The sequence below is a fragment of the Didymosphaeria variabile genome (genome assembly GCF_027946475.1).
Source record: "Didymosphaeria variabile strain IMI 356815 chromosome Unknown scaffold_3, whole genome shotgun sequence".
In the NCBI taxonomy this organism is placed as follows: domain Eukaryota; kingdom Fungi; phylum Ascomycota; class Dothideomycetes; order Pleosporales; family Didymosphaeriaceae; genus Didymosphaeria; species Didymosphaeria variabile.
Genome location: NW_026611622.1, coordinates 3,277,985 through 3,290,239, shown reverse-complemented (window position 1 = coordinate 3,290,239; position 12,255 = coordinate 3,277,985). Strand labels below are relative to the sequence as shown.

The 12,255-nt window shown below is 40.0% G+C and overlaps 3 protein-coding genes across 3 annotated transcripts; 2 read left to right on the top strand and 1 right to left on the bottom strand.

The window, feature by feature from the left end:
• Positions 1–394: 394 nt before the first annotated feature.
• Positions 395–2,068, top strand: N0V89_004404 (uncharacterized protein; the record flags this gene model as incomplete). The annotated part of the gene is made up of 1 exon (XM_056213189.1): positions 395–2,068. The coding sequence occupies one exon, from the start codon at positions 395–397 to the stop codon at positions 2,066–2,068; it is 1,674 nt and encodes a 557-aa protein (XP_056073497.1).
• A 2,125-nt stretch (positions 2,069–4,193) lies between these two features.
• Positions 4,194–5,496, top strand: N0V89_004403 (uncharacterized protein; the record flags this gene model as incomplete). The annotated part of the gene is made up of 2 exons (XM_056213188.1): positions 4,194–5,177; positions 5,242–5,496. 2 exons carry the CDS (start codon positions 4,194–4,196, stop codon positions 5,494–5,496), a joined length of 1,239 nt encoding a protein of 412 aa, XP_056073496.1.
• A 761-nt stretch (positions 5,497–6,257) lies between these two features.
• Positions 6,258–7,368, bottom strand: N0V89_004402 (uncharacterized protein; the record flags this gene model as incomplete). The annotated part of the gene is made up of 5 exons (XM_056213187.1): positions 6,258–6,412; positions 6,508–6,624; positions 6,682–6,901; positions 6,985–7,225; positions 7,301–7,368. The coding sequence occupies 5 exons, from the start codon at positions 7,366–7,368 to the stop codon at positions 6,258–6,260; spliced, it is 801 nt and encodes a 266-aa protein (XP_056073495.1).
• Positions 7,369–12,255: the final 4,887 nt, after the last annotated feature.

Genomic DNA, 12,255 nt, shown 5'->3' with positions numbered 1-12,255 from the left:
ATGACGGCGCCTCTCAAACCTTTCTCGGCATCCGTAACAACCGTCGCTTCCTGCCTGACCAGAATGGCGTCCACACGCCCGTTCAAAATGCTTGCTCTGACCGGAAACCAAACTCAGCTCAAACGGACCGTCAGTTCGCATCACTGTATAATTCTGCAGTAGAGAAGCGTCCGGGGCTGACTTTGGTTTAATAAATTCCGTCGCCTTTCCCAGCTTTCGGCCGTTCCTCCACACCAACAGTTTTATCCCTGCGTACTGGAGGACATACAACGTGGGAAGCCACAATATCCTGCCCGCCAGTCTCCGAGCCTCACTTACGACCAGCATCGCGAGCAGGTATACAATGCAGCCTGCACCGGAGCGACCTACTCTTGGCACACCTTCCACAACGCCCATGATCAACACACCGCCAACCTCGACCCGTCGAGTGACGCCCTCTGCATCATCAATCACTGATGATACCATCCGCAAATCATTAGATACCATCAAGACTCCAAGGTCACCTTACCTAGGCAAGAAACCTGCGCCTAAACGGACCAACAGTCTGCAAATACATAACATGGACAATCATTCAGACGAGGCCGATAAGGACAACAATGCTTCTTATTTTGATCACAGCCCTGCGCCTTCTCAATTGCTAGCGCAACGCGGACGGCCTCTATCGTTCTACGACATGAAAGAGCAACAAAAGCAGAATCGCCAGGGAGCTCCACCATTGAATTTGCGCAATTCTTGGCGTGGAAGTGGTGAGATGCCGTACAATTATGCCGATATTATTGGAGATAATCGATACGGCTATGCTCCCCCAAGACTTGGCCGGAGACAGACCCAGTTAGCCATAGGTGGACCTTCCACCCCAGAAGCTACAAAAATCTACTTGGGACTTCCATGGACAATGTGGATGAACAGCGACGTCAAGAACATGTTCGTCGCATCGGTAGGAGAGTGGGTTGGCACCACGCTATTCTTGTTCTTCGCATTCGCAGGCACGCAGGTTGCCAACGCTCACTCCCAAACATCCAACGAATCAACAACAACGAATGCTACAGCTGGGTTTAGTCCAATCGTCATGTTGTACATCTCTGTCTCTTTTGGCTTTAGCTTGATGGTGAACGTATGGATCTTCTTCCGGATCTCCGGTGGCTTGTTCAACCCGGCGGTAAGTTCACTGGCTCAACCATTTAGAGGTTTACAGACTCTCACGTTGTCGCAGGTTACTCTTGCTCTATGGGCGACTGGTGCCGTCGGTGCCACTCGCGCTATATGTCTTTTCGCGTCCCAGATAATCGGTAGCATCACTGCGTCAACCCTGGTTCTTGCCATGTTTCCCACGCCATTGAACGTCCGCACGACTCTTTCCGAAGGTACCTCCCTTGCCCAGGGTGTCTTCATCGAGGCATTGATGACTGCTGAGCTTGTCTTCACCATTCTCATGCTTGCGAAAGAGAAACACAAGTCTACTTTCATTGCACCTGTAGGGATAGGGTTGGCTTTGTTTGTTGCAGAATTGGTCGGCGTGTACTATACGGGTGGATCACTCAACCCAGCACGCAGTCTTGGACCTTGCATTGTTACGAACATGTACGATACTGAACACTGGATATACTGGGTTGGGCCCGGTATTGGCAGTCTCCTCGCAATTGGTTTCTACAAGTTTATCAAAATGCTGGAGTATGAGATGGCGAACCCAGGGCAGGATGGAGATGACGACAACGATCCAACGAAGAATCCCAACCACGAGGTCAGAGAAAAGCAGCGATTAACAACAGCAAAGGTACTACAGTCTTTGGGGTACCCACATATGAGTGATACGCAAGGGCAAGCATCCATCGAAACGATGAGGCAGGTTGAGGAGGGCGGATTCTGCGGTAGCCGTACAACGTCCATCCTTGACATGGCGGATGAACCAGAGAGGAGGGTGAACCCCGGCCTAGCCCTCTCGACAGTAGCTTCTATGAGTGACATGCATAGTCCTATTCGGAGCGGTATGCACAGTCCTGTTCGACATGGATACACGCCTTCGGAGGCGACGGCTTCGGATAAGAGGACACATGTGGGGAATGCATGATGGAGATCATCGGACATTGTAGCGATAAGAAACAGATAATATGAACTTTCAAAACTGCTCTTACACCACTTTCTACAATCGAAATTACGCTTGTTTCTGCGATCGGCAATAACGCAACTAGATATCACCTTTCTCTCGTCTGCGACCAGCACGTCGTTGCCAATGGGAAATGCTTTATCGATTGAGTCTACTGTCCTTTAATACCACGGGCACATCTGATCATGTACTATTATCGTTTGCGAAAAGAATGCCCCCCACCCGACCATGGTACAGATGCCCAACCTTTATTAATTATATGATATATTCACTCTATTACTGGCTAGATCTTGTTGAATACTAGCTAGATCTGGTTGTGGATGACGTTAAATTAGGGCACTAAGCTATTAAAATAGGAGTACCAACGCATTTTAACTAATAGTTGAGTAGATATATACCATAGGTAATCAAAATAGGGAGCTGTACCATGGTAGGGTGGTGGCATTCTTTTCGCAAAGCACCGATAGTGATGCTCTCAGGATCCACCTGCCCTGGCTCCTTTCATCTCGTATCTTGCCAACTTCACGGTAGCGTCACAGATCAACCTTCTCAGCGCTTGCACTTGCGAGCGAGCTTCTGGGGCGCTAAGTGGAATTACTATTGCATTCTTCCAGACTCCCATGCCGTTACAGTGATATCCATACGTTCTGTGCATGAACTTTGTGTACGGGGTGTTGATCAGCTGCTGCAGCTAGCACATGTTAGCTGTTTCCCGGGCGATGTGATACCCACCTTCTTTCTCCTAGCAGTAAAGCAGCTGACTGTAGCTATCATACGTAGCGTGCGATGTGATATCGGTGCCTTGCCAAAGCCGCGATGGCAACCAGGCGACATCAGTAAACGTCGACCCCTGTCACGCTGTACCGTTTCCACTGGAGCACTAAATCCATGCATGCATGTGGTCTGGTGAATACCACCTTTTAGGAACGAGATGGCGATTGATTCGGGTAATTGCATGCCAATTGGCCACTCTTCGCGTGTCTCTACCTGATCTGCGAACATACCTATGGTACTCATGAGCACGCTGACCTTGATGGGTTCAGCGGACTGGAACTCTGTCAAATCTTTCCATATTTTTGTAATGATCCACTTGCAGGATTATATGTGCGGTACACGTTTCAGGACCGCTCCCGCCAAACATGGCAGAGCTTTTGAAAGGCTAGCTGGCGTTTTAGCACAGACGTAACGGACGGGTCGGACACGACTAGAGCTTAACGAATAGACCAACAATTAGCATTCCACTCTGCTGTGCCACAGAGGACTATAACGACCTTGGAATGTTACCAACGTAAACATTCTCGACGAGGCCATGTCTATAGCCGAGATCAAACGCCGCTCGGCAATTGCCTGCTGCGTCTGTCGAGGCCGGCATCGGACCGAACGAAGCCGACAGTTGGTCAAGGACAATTATTCTGCGGAGCGGGCTCAATCGACTGCTCTTATTGTAATACATAGCCCGCGGCATGTCCCAGTTCAGCAACTCGGCCCGCAACGCCTGTCACCCAATCGCGTTGTGCTTGACGCGATGCGCGGCGCGAGGTCGATGGCAAATTTGAGATGCCGCACCCCTTCATTATGCGCTGGATACTCCGTTATTCTCTAAATATCTATCCGCCTTTTCGTCGCCATGACCTCACTACGTACGGTATGGCAGCATGCGCGCATGAGCCTTGAGATTATCAAACCTGCGATAGAAAGCCGACCGCAAGCGATTTGCACATACTCAACGACAACACGAAGGCCAAGCACTCGTGTAGGTTCAGGCAATCGTCCTAGGTCAACCCCGTCTTCAGGTTATAAATCAGGCGTATTGATCGTTGCATGCGTACGAGACTCGAATTTGTGGGCTACATGCAGTTTCTAAAACTAGTTGTAGGCTATCGCCGGCGGATATCTATTTCACGAGCTGCCAGCTGTGCAATGCGAGACTGCAAAAACAACACCGCATGACCGGCGGTCCTTGATTTCGTATGAGGAAGTACAAAAACACATCACGGAGGATGATTGTTGGGTTATTATCAATGTAAGTATAATCCAACGAAAAATGCTGAAGGCGTTAAACTGAGTGATTAAGGGAATGGTCTACAATATGACAAACTTCCTGGAAGCGCATCCAGGAGGTCGATCTGCCATATTGCAACAAGCGGGAAGAGATGCGAGTGCAAAGTTTACGCTTTTACATCCGCCCGATGCCATCGGAACACTTCCTCCAGAATACTGCATTGGACCCGTTGATCTTGAAACTCTTCCGGCACCAGAAGAACATGAGCTGAGTGAGGATGAGATACGGCAGGCAGAGGCAAGACAGGAGATGCCTCCAGTCGCGAACATACTTCTGGTGCAAGAATTCGAAGATTGGGCTGAGCGCGTTCTCAGCACAACAGCTTGGGCGTACTATCGGAGCGCGTCTGATGAGGAAGCTACGTTTCATAATAATCGCGACGCCTGGGGAAGATATTTCTTCCGACCAAGAATCATGCGAGATATGTCACACGGCTCAACTTCAACAGCGTTCCTTGGGATGCCGACCTCGATGCCGATCTTCATCGCGCCTGCGGCAATGGCCAAATTGGGACATCCTCTTGGAGAAATCAATTTGACTAAAGCAGCTGGCACGTCTGGTATTATCCAAGCAATATCCGCGAACGCGAGCTGTAGCTTAGAAGAAATGTTCTATGCGAGATTGGAAGGTCAACCACTTGTCTTCCAGCTCTACCTCAACAAAGACCGGTCTGCTTCTTCCGCACTTATCAAACGCGTTACTCAGCTTGGCGCCAGCGCTATCATTCTCACTGTAGATGTATGCTGGCAGTCGAAACGGACGCTCGACGTGAGAGGAAGGTTAAAAGAGATGACTGAAACGCCTCCGCCGATATCACTTACGGCACCGGTTGCTGGTGGGAAAGATAAAAGCGTTTCGGAAGCGATTGGTGGATACCAAGATTCGAACCTAACGTGGAGCGATATTGGGTTTGTCAGAAAGCACACGCATTTACCGATTATCGTCAAAGGCGTACAATCCGTGGAGGATGTACAGTTGTGTGCTGAGCATGGTGTCGAGGGTGTCATTATTGTAAGTTGAGCACTGTACCCAAACTCTCTTCCTGAAGAGATCCAACGCTGAAATTGTCGTTCAGTCCAACCATGGGGGCCGCCAAGCAGACTACGCCCCGGCACCCATTGACGTGCTCTACGAACTCCGTGAATTACGCCCAGATCTTTTCTCTAAGATCGAAGTCATGGTAGACGGCGGTGTACGCAGTGGGGCCGACGTCGTAAAAGCCCTAGCTCTAGGCGCAAAGGCCGTCGGTATCGGTCGGCCGATCTTATACGCAAACGGGACACATGGCGAGGACGGTGTAGCGAGAGTGTTACAGAGTGAGGATAAATGAATTGATGGAGCTTGAGTAGCGCTGAGATTCCCACAGTCTTCCAGGAAGAAATTACAAATACGATGCGGAACATAGGCGCTAATACGATAGGAGATCTGAAGCCCGAAATGGTCGGCCCAATGGGACCGTGGGTTGGAAAAAACCGGCCGTCGTACGCACCTATTCATGGGCTACGTGGGGAATTTCGGTAAAAAGAATTAACTGTTTCTTCTTGCTCGTTGTTGTTTGACATGCAGTAGTGGACCACGGGAAGCTCCTCAACAGACTTCATAGCGTATAAATGTATATCGTGAGGCGAATGTATATTACAACTTAATGTATAACATATGACAGCAAGGTCGTAAAAGGCGTTCCTGTCACAACTTCTGTCCAAAATTGTAGACTTTAAATTCTTATCTCTATATGCAACACGTGCAGGCATAATTGAATAGCTTGACTTTTCCCACTATAGACCATGATGTTGTTGTACAACGCATGGGTTAAATTGTGCGTAGCTTCCAGGACCCCTAGAACAGGGGAAACAAGCAGAATTATTCTTCCAAAGAAGGTTGTGATCACAAAAAACAAGTCTTGGTGCAACATTCGAGTATCTCAAACCATTAAAATATGAGAGAATGCCTCGATACAGCAAACAACACAAGTTGGTATTAAAAGAGCGAGCTGCTCACACTAGCCACCGGGTTATTCTATCAATTCTGGCAATACTTTTCCTGCACCACAGTATGTCCGGCAAATTGAAAGACTATTACTACAATGACCTATCAGTAACCTGTCCTCGGCTTAATCTCCTGCGTCTGACCCTTTGCGGCACCTAGCTCGCGCAGCATCCCTTCTGCTAAGACTCCCACATCCGTGATGATAGAGATCATGTCGAAGCCCTGTGCCCTGCGACTGTTGGCATCCTCTCCATTTGTGCCTGGGGCACTGGTTAGCTTCACACTCAGGTTTTTCATTTAGAGACAATTCATTTCACGCCGCGTAAGTAGTAAAAAACATCTCTCGTAGACGTACAAAAAATGGCAGCCTTCTTGCCCGACGCATGCGCTGCTTTGAGTGTTCGCTGAATCGCAGCCTCATGCTCCTCGCCGCCGCGCTGAACATCCATCTGTTTCGCCAGGTCGAAAGGTCCTAACAAGCTAGCCATTAGAAGTAATTCAGCGCGGAGTCGTCACTGCAAGAGCTCACCAATGAACAAAACATCAATCCCATCAACTGCAGCGATTTTCTCTACACACTCTACACCTTGCCTGGACTCGATCTGAACGATCACGAGGAGACTGTCATTCGCATTGTCGTCATACTCTGCACCGAAAACGCCTGGAACGGAGTGTGCAAACATTGGGCCGTAGCCTCTAGTGCCGATGGGAGGATATTTGGAGTACTTCACGATTTTTTTGGCATCTTCCTAGAGGCCGATGAGTCAACTAACGTTGATTCCCTCACAATCTTCTTGTGGGTTCGAAAAATAGGCTTTCTCGAATTGCGTACCTCTGAATGGCACATGGGCGTCACGATGCCATGCGCACCAGCATCAAGAGCCCGCTTGAGCATCCATTCTTCGCCCCATGGCACGCGAATGATTGGGCTGGCGCCTTCGGAAGCTACAGCGTTGACGAGCTCATAATAGTGAGTGTCGTTGATCAAGCCGTGCTCGGCATCAATCAGAACCCAGCTGAACTGTCCACGGCTCGGCCGTAGAACCGTCTTTGCCACACCGGCGCTCGGAATACTGAAGTAAAACCATGATAGTCAGCTATGATCCGTCTGTGGAGTTTGCGTTCGCAATGAGATGGAATGGGCTTACGTCAGCCAGAAGCCATATGCAGGGTCCTGCTTCTGAAAGGCCGCTCTGACGGGTGTGTTGAATGGCATGTCGTTGGTTCTTTTACGCTCGAAGGTGCAGTACGCGTAAGTGCAGGGTGGGAATGTGGTTGTCGAAACGAGCAGGAGGGTTGGTGGAGGGGCGTTTGCGCTGTTGTTAACCCTTAAGTGGGCCCTTCGGCTATAGATGTCGCGATTCTACCCCATTATGTATTTGAAGAGCCGCTATTGGATACCAGCGTAGAGTAATCCCCACACTTTGTTATACCTCCTTTCTCTACACATATCTATAGACTAATTCCACCTATAGCTATAATCTACTACTAAGGCCACTAAAATATAATTTTTAAAAGTAGGTAAAGACTATTCGGTAACCCATTATAACGGGCCTCTAGGACTCTGTCACTAGCCGTGGCCCTATTAGGGTTCTGGTGAGAGATGAGTAGCGTGTAGGGTTATATAGATTATATGTAGTATAAACGTTAATTAATTACTACTATAAGAATATATTACTAAAGACTTAATAGTAATCTTCTATAAGGAAACTAGATATAGAGAACTATATTATAGATTAATAATAAAGGCTTACCTAGTAGTAATCTATTATCTCTATATACTACTATCTAATAATAGCTCTATAGGCTCTACCTATAGATTCTATAAATCTAGGCTCTATAGCTCTATCCTATAGATCTATAGATCTAATTATATAACTTCCTTATATATCTATATTATACTTAGTATCTAACCTATAATTATATTCTTCCCCCTTATAATCTAATTAGTTACTACTATTATTAATATAATTCCTATAATTCTATTATAGTATAGTAGCTATAATACTATCTTCCCCTTTTAAGTCTTTAGCCTAAAGATTAATCTATTATAGGGGTAGTGCTATATTAGTAGGGTAAGCCCTATTATAAGTTAGGTTATTATTACCCTTTATACCTTCTTATAAAACTAATAAACAACTTATACTTACTAATAAAATTAGTTATTATAGATTTTTTACTTATTAAATCTAGAAAGGGTAGCTAGTCCTAAATAGGTTAAGGTTAGTTCTTAGGCAAGACTTACTAAGGGAAGAAAGAAGGGGTTCTTATTAATATAGAAGTATCTTATAAAGTATAATAAGTTAATAAGGGAGGCCTAAGTAAATCTAAATAATAGATTAAAACTTAGGTTAAATATAAGTATAAAGGTTTATCTTTATATTTCTATATAAGGATCTTACTTAGTTACTTAGGAGCCCTAAATAACTAAGTAGGTTACGTAATAACTCTTAGCTACTTAGTTATTTAGGAACTCTAAGTAGCTAAGTAAGTTATGTAACTACTATCTAAGTAACTTAGCGTATTCTTATCTTATTATAATTCTAGTTATTATATCTTTTACCTTTATAAGCGCCTAAACTTCCCTACTATTATCTAGTTTATAATATTATCCCTCCCCTTCTTATTCTTTACCCTAAAGAATTATGCCTACTAACTATTATTCTATAAAGCGTTACTACGACCTTATTTTTACTATTAAAAACTATAGCGTTATTATAGTATTAAAATGTTTATTTTATTAGTTATACGCCTGTGTTTATAAGGTCTATATTAGTTTAGGAAAGTGTAGTAAGTATTAGAAGTAAGGTTTAAAGTATAATATTACTATTACTTAGAATAAGTTCTTATAGTTAGTTACTAAGAAGAAGAAGTTAGAAGCGTAATTAGATAAAGTATAAAAAGAGTAGAATACTACTTTTAAAGCTATATATACGGCTTAAGCAAAAGAGGATTAGTTAAAGAAGTAGTTATTATAGAATAAAAAGCGTACTAGTAAAGTTATTATAGTAGAAAGCGTAGCGTTAGTAGAGTTAGATAAAGATTCTATTTAGCCTACTTAGCCTACTAGTCCTATAGAGCTTTGTCCCTCTATCTAGTTAGTAATAGATAATTTTTCTTCTAATTTCTAGGAAAATATTCCTCCTATATCTAGTAGCTAGGTACGTCCTTATACTCTTTATTATATAATAGGGTTCTAAAGGTTTTACTTATATTCCTTAACCTTTTATTAATAGTTATCTAGATTACTTTTTAGTTCCTAAGTGTTTTTACTATCTAGGTATCCTTTCTACTTAATAAGGTACTATTAGATTCCTTTATAGGTTCTTATGTGTATAATACTTTTAACTTTAAATTTAGTTTCTTCTTTAGCTCTATAATAGAAGGTAGTTTTAACTAGTGTTTTAGGGTCTACTAGTTCTAATAGTAATATATAGAATACTAGGTGTATTTTTATATCTAGTAGTAATTCTAATCTATAGTTTACTAGTAATACTTATTTAGAAATATAAAATAGTCTAACCTTAATATAATCTAATTTCTTATACTTTTCTTTTATATATAAAGGTTCTTTATAAGTAGATATACTTTATCCCCTTTCTTTAGCTAAGGTGCTATTTTTTGTTTCTAGTTTATATATAAAATACTTTGCTATTAAGCTTTCTTAAGGTTTTCTTAGAGTTTATTATATATTTTTTTATATTATCTACTATATCTATGGCTTCTTTTATGTTAATATTTGTTAGTAGTTATTAGTTAAAGAGATTTAGATATTTTCTATATATAGTATAGTAAGGTGTTTGCCTTATTACTATTAATACCTTATTATTATGTGCTAATTATGCCATAGGTAATAGTAAAACCTAGTTATTTTTTTATTTATTATAGTATATTTATAGATATATTTCTATAATTTAATTTATTCTTTCTATTTTCCTATCTGTCTATAGATAATATGCCGTAGATAGTTTTTATTTTATTCTAATAAGTGCTATAAATATTATCTAGAAGTTTAATATAAAGAGTTTATCTCTATTACTAATAATTATTTTTAGAATACTATAGTGTCTAACCTACTTATTCTAAAAGAGGTAAGCTAGCTCTTTAGCTATTATATTCTTTAGATATAGAATTAATTTAACGTAGCTTATAAAGTAATATATAATTACTAAAATACTATTATATAAGGTTTTTATAGCTAGGTTAATTAAGTCTAGTATTCCTATAATAAAGTCTATAGCGATATCTTTAAAAGGTGCTATTAGTATCCTAATTAGTTACATTTCTTTATACTTAAGGTATATGCTATATTTATTTTTCTGGTAGTCTACACATTTGTAGATATATGCTATTATAGCTTTCTTAATTCCTTTAAATATATAGTTCCTCTAAATTAACTCTAATATCTTTGTGATGCCTAGGTGTCCATACGTTAGGTTATTATAGTATTATCTAATAATCTTAGTTTATAGTTACTTTAGTACTTCTTAGTTTATAACTAAAAGTTAATTAAGTTCTACTATTAGTTTAAGAGATCTGTTTTTATTTTTATAAAGGATTACTAAGTAGGTTTTAACCTTTTCTCCTACTAGATTACTTTGTCTACTAAGTGTATCTACTTATCTATTTTCTTTTCCTACTATATAGATAATTTTAAATTTATACTATCTAGTAGTCTATAACTATCTTTATTATTGTAGTGTTAGTTCTTTTATTATTATAAACCTAAGTAGGTTTTTATAATCTGTATAGATTTCTAGCGTTAAATAGCTAAGAGCGTATATTCTCTAGTATTTTAAGGCTTTAATAATAGCGTAGAGTTCTTTATTATATACATTATATTATATTTCTGCGTCGTTGAATTTACATAAGTAATAGGCGATTAGGTGCTATTTACTATTTTATTTTTATTTTGCGTATGCTCCTAGTGTAAGATTACTTACATTAGTTTTAAATTATAGTAGTTTGTTGCTTCTAAAATAAATAAGAACTAGTTCTATAATATATACTATTTTAAGGAGTTAGAATAACATTCTATACTTATTTATCTATTTAAAAGGCGTGTCTTTCCTAGTAAGGTTTATTAATAGTATTATAACCTTTACATAATCTTTAATAAACTATTAATTAAATCTATAGAATCCTAAGAATTCTTAGATATTCTTTATAGTTTTTAGTATAGGCTAATTTCTAATACTTTCTATCTTACTTAGTGCTATCTTAATTCCTTCTATAGTAATAATATATCTAAGGAATTTAAGTTATTTAACGTTAAATTAGCATTTCTTAAGTTTAATCCTTAAGTATACCCTATTTAGTGCTTTTAGTACTATCTATACATACTTAGTATAGTTAGATTTATTCTTAGAAAAGATAAGAATGTTGTCTATATATATAATAATAAATATATCTAAATATTTACAAAGTATATTATTAATAAGTGCCTAAAAGGTTACTAGTGCGTTAGTAAGTCTAAAAGGTATTACTAGGTACTTAAATAGTCTATAGCGTAATTAAAATACTATCTTCTATTCTTTACCTTTCTTTATTCTAATTAGGTAGTATCTATCTCTTAAGTCTATTATTATAAAGACTTTTACTTATAAGAGTCTATCTCTAAGCTCTAAGATATTAGGTAATAGGTACCTATTTTTAATTATTATATTATTAATTACTTAGTAGTTAATGTATAGTCTATCTAATCTATCCTTCTTTTTAATAAATATAAAAGGGCTTACTACTAGTAACTTTAATAGTCTAATATATCCTTTTACTAGGTTTATCTTAATAAATTTATATTCTTTTTAGAGTTCTTCTCCTATTTTACTATATAATAGTCTAAAGGGTAGCGTCTTCCCTTCTTCTAGGTTAATTATATAATCCTAGGGTTAATATTCTAGTAGGTTTACCTTTTCTTCCTTCTCTATAAATATATATATCTATACTTTATACTCTCTAGGTACTTCTAAGGGTGTACTTTCTTCCTTCTTCTTATACTTTATAACCTAGTAGTTCCTACTAGTATCTACTAAGGATAATTTCTATTTTTTAACTTTCTATTATAAGTTTATATTATTAATAACACTCTTATCTACCTTTAATC